The sequence below is a fragment of the Lolium rigidum genome, chromosome 7 (genome assembly GCF_022539505.1).
Source record: "Lolium rigidum isolate FL_2022 chromosome 7, APGP_CSIRO_Lrig_0.1, whole genome shotgun sequence".
Taxonomy (NCBI): domain Eukaryota; kingdom Viridiplantae; phylum Streptophyta; class Magnoliopsida; order Poales; family Poaceae; genus Lolium; species Lolium rigidum.
The window spans coordinates 160,040,159-160,054,366 of NC_061514.1; the positions used below are offsets into that span (position 1 = coordinate 160,040,159).

General features: G+C 41.3%; 1 protein-coding gene across 1 annotated transcript; it reads right to left on the bottom strand.

The window, feature by feature from the left end:
• Nucleotides 1-417: 417 nt before the first annotated feature.
• Nucleotides 418-2,714, bottom strand: LOC124678343 (uncharacterized protein At3g27210-like). Its single transcript, XM_047214241.1, has 3 exons — nt 2,336-2,714; nt 1,061-1,144; nt 418-970 (listed from the first exon to the last, which is right to left on the bottom strand). Exons 1-3 carry the CDS (start codon nt 2,490-2,492, stop codon nt 627-629), a joined length of 585 nt encoding a protein of 194 aa, XP_047070197.1. The 5' UTR covers nt 2,493-2,714; the 3' UTR covers nt 418-626.
• Between the last annotated feature and the right edge of the window lie 11,494 nt (nt 2,715-14,208).

Below are 14,208 nucleotides of genomic sequence, written 5' to 3' on the forward strand. Positions count from 1 at the left end.
ATGAGCAAGATGAATGTGCTGAATCTTTCTTTTCAGAAAAAAAATGCTGCATCCACTTAGCTGTCCTAGCCCTTTCTACTGTTGTTAACTATGTTTGTAAGTTACCTTGATGTTAAGACCATGTAAAACATGAAAAGTCGTTGTCAAAATGTTAGAAAACAGACATAACCTGCCATATGAACTTGTTGAAGAGATTTGTGCAGTCCCTAGTTTATCTCAACATTATGTCACCTAATTAGAGCAAAAATGTAACTTTATTTAAAAGTAAAATCAAGGACATTACGTGAGCTGGCCTGAGAAATCATGGAGAAAAATGGACCCAGAAACACTTTCTTTAACAAAAAATAAATAACTGGACATGGCAACAAATTCTAAGTAGATGGTCCAGCAGATATATTCAGATCTTGACGAAATCAATGGTGACAAAACAAAAATGTATTCATGTATATGTTACCATGCATTATATGTGTCCCACTATTGTCGCCCCTACTAAAGAGGCCACTCCAGATTGTTCTTTTTTAGGGCTAGTTCTTGCGGCATTTTACCGAAAGAAAGGTATATACATGTAGCCTCTCTGTTGCAATAATATTTTTCAAGAAATCAAAATCCAATAACTAAGAACTAACTCACAAATCCTTGTGCTCTTTTTTCTTCTTCCAGCAGCTCTTGAAACTAAGCTTCCAAACAGAGCAAGGGAAGCAGCCTGTCTTGGTTGGCTTCTTTGCCTTCTCTACTTTACCAGAAGGATTCAGATGTTCTTCAGCATGAACAGTGCCGTTCCCCGTCTCGCTACCAGCATCGGTAGCGCCATCTTGCTCGTCATCATACTGCTGCTTTTCCTGGAGAAGCTCAAGGAGCCTCTGTTTCTTGTCCGTCAGTGAAGGCTTTGGTGTATCCACAGATAACCGCGCTGCGAATGTTTGCATCTGGTGATCTGGGGTACTAATACTACCTCTTGCAGGAGTGAAGTCTTCAGGATCCAAATAAATAGAGATGTTAAGCCTTGAAAATTTGAGTCCAATGATACCAAACGAAACAAGAAAAAAATGTCATGTTTTACCTCCCCTCACGCTTTGGAAATCATCTTCGCTATCAGAGTCTAACCACGGCCTTGCCTCGAAGAATGACTCATCTCTGCTTCCTCCTGGCATAATCAATCACCATAATCAATCACCAGCGAATGGATCAGTGGCTGATGTTACAAAACTTGCACTGAAATTTATCTTGTGCAGTTTAATTTCCTTTGCCATTAATGCAATTGCTAAAGCAAAGGTCCATTTCAGTTGAAGCACACAAGCAGTGCTGTCTTGGTTTTCAGGGAAACTTCAGTTAGTGGCGACCACAAGAAACTGCAGTTGCACAGTCAATAGGCAATAACAGCGAGCCATCAAATTTACAAAGAAAACGGCTTAACTTTTTTCCTATCTTCTGTCCTGTTTTTCGGACTTGTGGTCAGAAAAGGTGAAAGACATGAGCTTTATTGATATTCAGAAGAAAACAATATTTATTATAGAAAAAAGTGGTGATTGTGGAACTTCCTTTGACTATGTGATGCGTTGCCTTGCCTTTAGGGAGTATATTAGTTTGACGTTAGTATGTTGTGGATGTCAACCTGAAGTCTTGTTTCAGTATATAAAAGGGTATATAAGCAGACGTATTGACTCGGAATGGAAATTCGCTGCGACGAAAAGCAAAATTCATCTGGCCTGTCCTTTTAAGCAAATTATAAGTAGTACCTCACCGGCTCACCGTCACCGACAAGAAAGTAGGTGTTGATGGGAAAAGAAAATACTGAACATGACAGAATTCGTGGGAAAGCCATAATCTCCGATACTGTTGAGTGAGTCCCCGGTCCATCACATCGCATTCAGAGGTATGTTGCCTAGCTACCACATGGTAGGTGCAACCGGCAGGTGCATGGGACGAATAAGTCTGGGGCTGGTAGTACTGAGGTGCATTGGTTTCCCTGATGATGCTAATGGAACGCCAGGCGAGACAAGAACCGACGGCGGTTATGATAAATTAATCCTCCACTAAACGCAGCCCCATGAAACCTCGGCCATCCCTTTGTGGTGGGATAACATAGTTAATTTCCTTGGAGCAAACAATCAATCGTCCCTCCCACTAACAACATCTTTCGTATGATTCATATCGATCGAAGAGTTCACGGAAGGGAAAGAAGGGAAAATCTCAACAACAGTTAATCAGACCACTACAGATTTTACTGATTGAATTGCTAGCATGTTGTTAAAAAGTAAAGAAAAGGCAAGAACAGGCAATTTTAACTGAAAACAAGAAAGCAGCAGTGCAGAGAACGTGGCCGAGTTTAACGTACCGTTCTCTGTGCCATAGCGATCTGGGCTAACGGCGATCATCGCGCCGCCGCCACCGTCCGCGCTCCCGGGCACGGTGGCCGTTGAAGAAGCGAGCTGGTTGCTGCCGTTTTCCGCCGCCGCCGCAGAGGCAGGCTTCTTCCTGATCCTGAACCGCATGTCGCCGCCGTCTCGTCTTGTGGCGGCGGTTTCCCTATGGCGCGCGAGAAAGAGTTTCAGGATAAGCCGAAGTAAAGCTAGCAGATTGCTCCGAGCATTGGGAGGCGGCGGGGAGAGATGGGGACGAAGGATGAAGAAGGGAGAGGTCGGGGGGAAGTTGTGGGAGATTTGGCGCTGGGACGGACGCGTTGTCTTGTCCCGCGCCGCGTGCGAGGAGGAAGGGAAGGGTCGTGCCCGCCGTGTGTAGCGCGTGTGCGGGGCGACGGATTGGCGGGAGTGCCGGGAGTACTGGGCTGGACGTGGGGGCCCACGCCGAGGCGGCCGATTTGGCAATGGATTATTGCCCTGGATTCGAACAGGATTGTGACAGCTGGGCGTCGTACACAGATACTGTATATATATGGAAACATGGCATAATGACAGTACGATACTAACAACCAAATGCTAATCAATCCCCTTTTTAAAAGTTTTCCTCCTTTCTATCCACGCGGGGATAAATGCCGGCCAAGTATATTGTCGACGCGCGCTGAACTGGCTAATTAGCTCTAGTAGATGTGTACGATCGACTCGATGCTTGCGTGACGCCCCGTCCCGATCATTTGAGTGTGCCTTAGGTGAATAGGTGATGCTCCCCAGTCCCCACACACATGGTCTGCTTTTAGTTGGTTTCTTTTTTCTTATTCGAATGTATGCAAGTCCATTTGATTGTCTAGAATTATCATCATGCGTGCATGCATCATCGGTGATGGAGGAAGTGGCCATGACACGTCTATAACTGCCCCTGCACCGGCCTCGATTAACAAAAATGTCGCAATCACGACATGCAATAGAGAAAAATATATATCAAACCAGAGCAGCCAAAAAAAAAAACTCCATGACTGCAATGAGAGCTTCACAACCGACCTTCCAATACTTTTCTACCTACAGTTTTCCTTTTAGCAAAAAATGGAGTCACGGTACATTACATTACGATTGGAAAATACTTATCTCCTCAACATGGGTTTGAATGTGTATCTGAACAAAATAAACCTAGTCTAAGCTCAAATGGTGCCCAAACTGAATTAGTGTGACTAGGCCTACAGTTACAAATGTTGAGAATAGTTAGGATTGGGCCTACAATATGCCCAATGGGCCATTTAGGGGGTATTTGGTTGGGTTGTGGCTTTCGAATAAGCAGTTGTCGGATGTGGGCTATGGCAGAGCTGTTGTCCTGGAAAGTTGTTGTGAGCAGTGAAACCGTTTGGCAAATTGGTTGCTGGCTATCAGCTGTTTGTGGTGAAAAGTATAGAATGTCCTTAGGATGCTGAGAGCTAGTTTATATGTTGATTTACCTAATGTATCTGTATTTCGCAGGATTTTGAGCTATTCTACATGCGCAAATCATCATAAGACGTGTCATACATGTTTCTCGAGTAATTGCTTTGCAGGCGCACTACCCAAATATAGTAGGTGTTCTTACATTACAAGTTCGTCATATATTAGAGGCGTACTACCAAAATATAGTACATGTTCTCGCATATCCGAGCTACTTGATGTCTCTCTCGGAATGATGTTGTTTCTCCAGTGACATGTATTTTAGAAAACATGACTTCCATTTCCTTCAAGTTAGGAGGTCCCAAGGGCACCAGTTTGTATGCATATATAGGGTAATTCTGAAAACATAGCATAATAAATTAGTACATCAGAATATTTATATTGAATGTAGTAAATTTGTATAACTTACAAACATTCTCACCTTAAGATGAATCTCTCACCAATCATCATCGGCTTCAATAGTTCCCCGAACTTCATCCCACCCAAGAGTCGTCGCGACAATTTTCAACTCCATGAATTGGGTATAGTATTTCTTCAACATATCCAATTTGTTCTTGAATTGCTTCTTTATGAGTTTTGCCTCTGTGGTAGCAAAGAATTTTTCTTCAAGATGCTCGTAACCTTTTATATTAAAACATGCAAGTGGTTTATTGTCCTCTTGAACTTCTTCCTTGCATATCTCACAAAACACCTTAGTGTGATATACATCCCAATTTGCCGTTTACATCTATTGCCATTACAACACTATTGTTATACATGCAAAAAATGGAAGTACAAGCACACATCCCTAAATTACATGTCCAACCAATGTTTATCAAACAAGCTACAATCTAGCACACACATTAGTTATCAGTATAACGGAACCAGCTAGGAGGCATCACAAGCATTTGAAGCTCTCTACCGTCAGATCTTACCATCCAATGCTGCAGATCGTCTGTGTATTCCCACAGGGTCGCTAACCTCTTTTCCTTCGTCAATTCACGCCAAATGGGCCAGCCGATCGTCTCAGGGCTGCTACTCTCGAGATCAAATTGGGGGAATTCTGGTTAATCGGGCTGCAAAACTTCAAATGGGCCATACCTGCTTAAGGCCTCCTTATGTTTCTTCTCACGGGAGAGCTCGCATGCGACGCTTCCTTTCTTTCCTTCCATCTCATGTCGCGCCGTGGTTTCCCCATCCGCCTGAACGACTTCTTCCTCGACCCACGATTGGCGCCGACCAAGAAACTGGCGAGGCGAGGTGATCACCGGGGGATTCCTGCTGGTTGTTGATTTCGTCCGATTGTGTCTGGACATAGAAGCCTGTCGAGTTCGTGCCCTTCTCCAAAGCTGAATTTGGTGCTCTTCTTCACCGACACTGCCACGCTGGATTATATGCAGGATTTACTAGTGATTCTAAATTGGGGAGAAAGGATTTGCCTCATGCCATGGTTCAGTCGTCTGGTAATCCATGTGATGATTTCTCCTCATTCTCTAATTTTTTTCATCCGTATTAAGATTTACTTCAAGTTCTGGAAAATTCGCTTGTTGCTCGGATCCAATTACCTTGTTGGAGTCCAGATCGGATGGACATCACCTCAGATCGCAAATTATCCGCGACTGTCAATTATGAGCAATCAATTACTGTCAATTACGAGCGAGTAAGCAACTAGAAACAGCCACAATGCAATATCTTGTTTCTCTACGTGTTGTTTTTTTGAGAGTCTTTATGTGGTGTATGATAGTGGTTTTATGCATATATGTTTTTTGTTCTTTTTAATGATTTAAGTATTTTATATCGAAGACCGTCTATATGAACTACTAGAAAATCACTCTTCAAGAAGAGCAAGATAAAAGAAAGTAAATATTTCATCAGTTTCTTCTAGGAGTAATCCTAACTGTTGTTCTGTAGGTATGTTGAGAAAACAGGCCACGGAGGTGTGTACACAATTATAAATGGAGGTTTGGCTATTGGACAAACTGCAGCAGTTCAAAAGGGATACACACTTGAGTGAGGTGCACTGGTTCTTGCTAACAGAGGCATATGCCTTTTCAATGAGTTTGATAAGATGAACGATCAAGATAGTTATGAATATGCTTTGATGTTGTGCTATTAGAAATAAGTTTCCACGGTATTAAATACTAATATCTTCTCCTTTTGATCGTTCCAGGGTGATTATTCCTCAATGCATCGAGCAAAACGTGTCAACAAATCATACTTGAGTTGGAGGAAGGTATCTTGAGTTACTTGCCTGCAGGTTATATTGGCACTCTTCAATCTACAGATCACTGCCCTCACACAAATGCAAACACTGTCTCCAATTTTAAATAGGGTAGTTTCCAGATGAATGTTAATGCAAGAATAATTTACATGAACATTGAACAATCCAGTAGTACTGCTGAGTTATAGTTCAAGTTCTATTTCTTTCACTGATTTGCAGGTATGTCCTATCCTATCCCTATGCCACCAATGAGTGTGCACTGAATGATGTATTCTCAGCATGGCAATGTTACAGAGGTACAAACCTATCTGTTTTGCCCCCTGTTTTTTGTTGGGTCTGTGGTTTGGGCTGATTAGATATTGTCCTCTAACTGATGGATGTGTCATACAGTGTAAGTAATATGGCATATGTCCTGTGACTAGGAAATCCAAAGGATGTGTCTTTTTTCAGTTCTCTTAGAAAAAGTGAAGTAGCTACTGCATTGGAGAAGATGAGTGGAAAGGTAAAATATGTTTCATTGCTTCTGTGGATATAGCATATGCCAACTTTTGCAGCATAATATGAAACACTCAGAACAATTCTTCTTCTTATGGACACAACTTTGGAAGGAACATATGGTGTGATGTGCAAACAACCAATGATCTGTTGCTACTGTTGAGATGAGTATGGTGATTATTCGGTACCATTTCTTCTTTCGGAATTTATGATAGTAAATGGAGTTATGGAGTCTGGAACATATACCCTGTATTTCATACATTCACATGGCGACCGATGTATTTCTTGTTTTTCATCTTGGCATTGCTTCTAGAGCTTGAGTTTGCTTACTTCAGATCTGATTGGGCATCTGAACATACCATTGGTTTCAAGGATTTTGTATTGGTTATTCTGTTCTACTACACTTGCCTGCGGAGTATATAGGGGTGTGTAGCGCGCAAAAACTCCTTTCATACTTAGTTGGATGATTCATGCTTTGATGTTGTTTGGCTTAGTTTGTATGGTTTGCAAACTTATTAGTTTGTATAATTTATTAACCTATCTTGTAGTATCAAGGGCCTAGCGGCGTTCTCAATTCCTAGCCTACTATTGTTTCTTTTCATTGGAAGGCCTACCAAGCTGTCTCAATGTTAGATGTCACTATGCATTGAATTTACCATTGGTTTTCTTGGCAAACCAAGTTTTTATTCTATGATGGCTACTTATGCTATTCTTTTCTCGAGTTTCCTTTGGGATATGCTCTATTTTTCATTAAAAAGGACTTCCTGCTAGCAAGATTCCTTGCATGATAATTCTTATTGAGTGGTTGAAAACCAGAGTAGCGAGCTAGGTGACATGGAAGTCTGTACCTGCGTGCTTGTGTGAGCTTGCCAATGTATTTGTTGATTTTAAATTATGCGAGTAGATGTTACTTTCCACATCTACATGGAAGTTGTATAAAACTCAGTTCTGCAACTTCAGAATTGATTTTATTAGTTTCGACACCACGATAATTAGTACCCTAAACTATTTGGTCTTTTAATACTATATCGAATCTACTTTCTGAATCTATGGAGTTATTTTAGACGCTCTTCCTTCTCACATTTAGATCTTTTGTGGGGTATCTATTTAAATCTATTTGCCACTATAACTGACATAGTTGTCAATTATATCATACGTGGATGTTTATAATTACCTGTTTGACAGGTACACGGTGTTGAACTGTTGATGACTAGCATGTATCTGATCTTACCCCACATCCAATCTTTCTGACATACTGATACGTAAATTCATGTGTAGTTTCATTTAAATTATAGATTATGAACTTGGTCTCCGCAGCTCATAATGTTTTTACCTCCCTTTTGTAAATATCTGCAAGCTGGCCTACAAAAAGATATTTGATAATTGTTGAACGTTTAAGTACCCATCTGTAGCGGTATGCTAAATATACTGTAGTCCATGCTATGAACAGAGGCATTGTAATTCTAATTTTTCATTTTCACGGACATTAGTACTATTAATTTTTTCTCAAATATTTATATTATCCTTTTGTCCAAATAAACGGGCGCAGCAACACGCGCTCTCATGATCTAGTACATTTTAAATTAAATATGTACACCCATACAAATAATACATGTACAATTCCTAAATCACACAAGCTAAGTCACAAGCTAAATCACACAAGCACACACATACACTGATTATACAATCGAGAGTTTTCGGTTGTATTGCTTATGCACACGTTGATAATGAAAAGTTAGAGCCTAGGGTTGTTAAGTGTGTATTTCTGATACGTCCAAAACATATCTATTTTCCCGAACCTTTTTGTTATTATTTGCCCTCAAACTTATGTGTTTTGAATGCAACTAACGCAGACTAACGCTGTTTTCAGCAGAATTGCCCTGGTGTCTTGTTTTTGTGCAGAAAATCAACTTTCGGGAAAAATCCCAGAAATATACCCAAATGCCTTATTTTCCCGGGGAACTCACGGAGCCAGAAGGTGAAGAGCAGGAGGCCTGGAGCTGGGAATACATGGCCCAGGCGCGGCCCAGGCCTGGCCGCGCCTGGGGGGTGTATTCCCGACCCCTTCATCGTTTCGGCCTCCCCTTTCGGCTATAAGATCCTCGTCACGAGAAAACTCCAGGGGGTTCGAAGTTATTCTAGAGAAAAGTCCGTAGCGCCGCCGCCTCGCGAAACCCTATTTCGGAGGCAGGAACTCTGTTCTGGCACCCTGTCGGGACGGGGAATCGGAGGAGATCATCGCCATCGCCATCACCGACGCCTCTCCATCAACCATCCATGATTCCCCCATCCATGTGTGAGTAGTTCCCTCACTGTAGGCTGAAGGGGATGGTCGGGATTGGATGGGTTCGTTCATGTAATAGCATTAGAATTGTTCGGGGCATAGTGCCTAGTATTCGTTGTGAGTATTTTATGCATTGTTGCAACTTGTTATACTTAATGCTTGTCACTTTGGGCCCGAGTGCCATGATCTCAGATCTGACCATATTGTGTTTTCATGATAATGCTTTATATATTGTTCTTGATTATATCTGCAAGTTGTATACACATGTCATTGTCCGGAACCCGAGGCCCCGAACTGACAATAATCGGGACAACCGGAGGGGATGGCTTTGATGTGAGGAACACGTGTGTTCACGGAGTGTTAATGCTTTGCTCCGGTACTCTATTAAAAGGAGTACCTTAATTACCAGTAGTTTCCCTCAAGGCCCTGCTGCAACGGGCTGGTTGGACAAAAGATGTCGCGCAAGTTTCTCATTGCGAGCACGCGCGACTAAATAGGAACACACGCCTATGGTTATTTTATTCTTGGATACTTGTATCACTTTATCTGCAAATGCCCATGTTAGCTATTATATGAGTCTTCTCATTCATGCAACGCCCGGTTATCCATCCATGTGCCTACAGTATTTTAATCCTGTTGTTTACCGCATCCACCACTGCTGTTGTTTTTACTTTATTTCCGATGTTACTTTATTACTACCACTGCTATAGAACTGTTGCTACTGATAAACCTCTGCGAGCTAGTCTATTTTCAGGTGCAGCTGAATTGATAACTCAACTGTCAAGGCTTATATTTATTCTTTGGCTCCCCTTGTGTCGAATCAATAAATTGGGTCATACTTCCCTCGAAGAATGTTGTGATCCCCTATACTTGTGGGTCATCAAGACTATTTTCTGGCGCCGTTGCCGGGGAGCATAGCTTTATTTATAAGTCAACTTAGAAGTGATCCCATTCGCTGCTATTCATTATGGGGAAGACTCGAGATGAAAGAGTCCCTATATTTCCATCCACTACAAGAAGAGGTGCAACTTTAAATACCTCTGCTGCTCTTGATTCGTCGTCTGTGATGAGTAACCTTCTTACTCCACCTTATGTTGATCATGCTACTACTTCTGCTGAATCTGAAAACTCTCCTGATGATTTGGATGTTGCCTCTACTGTGTTTGATGAAAGTGGTTCGTTAGGTCCTTTCTTAGACAGCACAATTTCTAGGGCTAAGCAAATCGAAAATGAAAGAAGTACTTTTTCGCCCTCCGGTTCACCTGAGCCCGGAGAGCATGCTAGTGACGATTTTGATGAAGCTTATATTGAGCTTGATGATGATTTAATTGATGAATGTCACGCCTCTATTAATGCAAGCGCTGCTCAAAGCCTACTTGCAAGGCGCGCTATTAAATATACGCCGCCTATTGATCCTACTTTTGCCACATCTCCCATAGACATTAGGGATAAGTATTATGATTTCTCTCTAGATTTATCTTATATATCAATTGTTGAGAAGGAGCCCTTTTGTGGTACTGAAAATGAAAGTGCTATGAAGCATATGAATGAGCTCAGTGCTTTGAGTAATGTTTTTGCTGATGATAATAAAATGCGCACCTACTTTATTACTAAGATTTTCCCTTTTACTTTGAAAGGTGCCGCGAAAGCTTGGTATGATAGTTTATTGCCTGGGTCTATTGAATGTCCTAAGGATTTAGTTGCAGCTTTCTTTCAGAAACATTTCCCTGCTAGTGCTCAACATGCTGCTTTGCAAAATATTACTGAATTTGTGCAGGAAAAAGAAGAAATATTGCCTGTCGCATGGGCAAGGTTTTGATCATTAATTAGAGGAGTAATGAATTGTCCTTTTGCTAAAAATGGATTACTTGATATATTTTATAATGGACTAACCGATGAATCTAGGACATACCTAGATAGTTGTGTTGGTTGTGTTTTCAGGCAAAGAACTCCTACTGAAGCCGAAGAATTGATGGCTAAAATAAGCAAGAATTATGATGATTGGCATATTCCTGAGTCTACACCAACCCCAAAGAAAAGAGGGATGATTGAATTAAATGATGAAGTGATGAAGGAAGCTAGGAAATCTCTCAATGAGAAGGGTATTAAATCCGAAGATGTGAAGAACCTCCCTCCTATTGAAGAATTATGTAAGCCAATTCCTCCTACCGTTGTCGAAGTACATGCTCTTCAATTCAACAGCGGAGACGTTCCTTATTGTAAGACTCCCGACCAATGCTTAGATGAGTTTGATAATTATTGTATTAAGAAAGATAACTTTAATAAGAGAGTTGAGAGACATTTAGAGGAAAATTCTAGAGCGATTAGTAATTTACATGATATTGTAGAGCGAACCTCCAATGATGTGAAGATGCTTGTTAAGCATTTCCAAATGGTTCAAACACAAATAGATCAGCTCACCAAAGTGCAAAATGATTTGTTAGTGAATGATTCTAAAGAGAAGCATGCTTATGAGATTAGAACTAGAGTCGGTGCTACTACCCAGGATCCTTTATATCCTGAGGGTCACCCCTAGAGAGTCGAGCAAGATTGTCAGCGCGCTGATGATACTAGGATTAAATCTACGAAAAAGAAGAAGAAGGAAAATAGAACACCTGTAGAATCTTCTGATCCCACTGTAGATCCTAATAGTATATCTATTTTCGATGCAGAAACTGAAAGCAGCAATGAGAGAAGTGAGGCTTCCAATATGGAAGAAGTAGAAGAAGTTGAGGTTGCACCTGAAAAGCAACCTAAAAACGTGAACTACACTAAGGAAGATTTCATTGCCAACAAACATGGCAATTAAGAAAGAGAACCTTGGGTGCAAAAATCAATGCCTTTCCCTGATAAGAAACACAAATCAAGGGAAGAGGAACACTTTAACCGGTTTTGCGAATGGATGAAACCTATGTACTTGCAAATTCCTTTGACTAATGGTATTAAATTGCCTCCTTATTCAAAGTATATGAAGGATATTGTTTCTAACAAAAGAAAAATTCCTACCGAGGAAATTTCTACTATGCTTGCTAATTATTCCTTCAATGGCAAAGTTCCAAAGAAGCTCGGAGATCCAGGTATACCTACAATTCCTTGCTCTATTAAAAATAGTTATGTTAAGACTGCTCTATGTGATTTAGGAGCCGGAGTTGGTGTCATGCCTTTTCTCTTTATAGAAGACTTGATTTAGAAAAGTTGATACCTACTGATATATCTTTGCAAATGGCTGATAAGTCCACTACTGTTCCTGTTGGTATATGTGAGGATGTTCCTGTTCAAGTTGCTCATAATTGTTTAATTTTAACTGACTTTTTTTTGCTAGAAATGCCCGAGGATGACAATATGTCTATTATTCTTGGGAGACCTTTTCTTAATACTGCAGGGGCTGTTATTGACTGCAATCAAGGCAAGGTTACTTTTAATGTTAATGACAAGGAGCATACCATCTATTTTCCGAAGAAGATTAATGGGTGCTTGTGACGGTAAAGAACACGTCCGTTGGGAACCCCAAGAGGAAGGTATGATGAGTACAGCAGCGAGTTTTCCCTCAGTAAGAAACCAAGGTTATCGAACCAGTAGGAGATGAAGATCACGTGAAGGTTGTTGGTGAAGGAGTGTACTCGCGGCGCAACACCGGGGATTCCGGTGCCAACGTGGAACCCGCACAACACAATCAAACTACTTTGCCCCAACTTAACAGCGAGGTTGTCAATCTCACCGGCTTGCTGAAAACAAAGGATTAAACGTATGGTGTGGAAAATGATGTTTGATTGCAGAAAACAAAAGAGAACAATGATTGCAGTAGGTTGTATTTCAGACGTAAAAGAATGGACCGGTGTCCACAGTTCACTAGTGGTGTCTCTCCAATAAGATAAATAACATGTTGGGTAAACAAATTACAGTTGGGCAATTGACAAATAGAGAGGGCATAACAATGCACATACATATCATGATGACTACTATGAGATTTACTTAGGGCATTACGACAAAGAACATAGACCGTCATCCAGCATGCATCTATGCCTAAAAAGTCCACCTTCGGGTTAGCATCCGCACCCCTTCCAGTATTAAGTTGCAAGCAACATACAATTGCATTAAGTACTGTGTGTAATGTAAACAATACAAATATCCTTAGACAAAGCATTGATGTTTTATCCCTAGTGGCAACAAGACATCCACAACCTTAGGGGTTGCTTGTCACTCCCGGATTCAATGGAGACATGAACCCACTATCTAGCATAAATACTCCCTCTTGGAGTTACAAGTATCAACTTGGCCTGAGCCTCTACTAGCAACGGAGAGCATGCAAGATCATAAACAACACATATATGATAGATCAATAATCAACTTGACATAGTATTCCATATTCATCGGATCCCAACAAACACAACATGTAGCATTACAAATAGATGATCTTGATCATGATAGGCAGCTCACAAGATCTAAACATGATGGCACAATAGGAGAAGACAACCATCTAGCTACTGCTATGGACCGAGTAGTCCAAGGATGAACTACTCACGCATCGGTCCGGAGGCGGGCATGGTGATGTAGAGCCCTCCGGTGATGATTCCCCTTTCCGGCAGGGTGCCGAGGAAATCTTCGAACCCCCCCCCGAGTTAGGGTTGATGGCGGTGGCGTCTGCGGAACTCGTTCGGTATTTTGGCTCTCGGTACTAGGGTTTTCGGGGACGAAGGAATAAATAGGCGAAGGGGCAGCGTTGGGGGAGCCAGGGGCTCCCTCCCCACGTCACGGCGTGGCAGTGGGGCCCCCCGCGCCGCCATATGGGGAGGGCCCCCTGCTGGCCTTCCTCGACTCCTCTTCGGTCTTCTGGAACACTCCGCGGAAAATAGGGCCGTGGGCTTTTGTTTCGTCCATTTTCGAGAATATTTGTAAAACAACTTTTCTGAAATAAAAAATAGCAGAAAACAGGAACTGGCACTGCGGCATCTTGTTAATAGGTTAGTCCCAGAAAATGCATAAAAACATTATAAAGTGTGAATAAAACATGTAGGTATTGTCATAAAACTAGCATGGAACATAAGAAATTATAGATACGTTGGAGACGTATCAAGCATCCCCAAGCTTAGTTCCTACTCGCCCTCGAGTAGGTAAAGGATAAAAAGAATAATTTCTGAAGTGACATGCTACCAACATAATCTTGATCAATACTATTGTAAAGCATATGAGATGAATTAAGTGACTCAAAGCAATGGTCTATAGTTTGCTAACAAAAAGATAATGACTAAACAACTGAATCATATAGCAAAAACTTTTCATGAATAGTACTTTCAAGACAAGCATCAAAAAGTCTTGCATAAGAGTTAACTCATAAAGCAATAGATTCTTAATACAAGGTTTTGAAGCAACACAAAGGAAGATTTAAGTTTCAGCAATTGCTTTCAACTTTCAACATGCATATC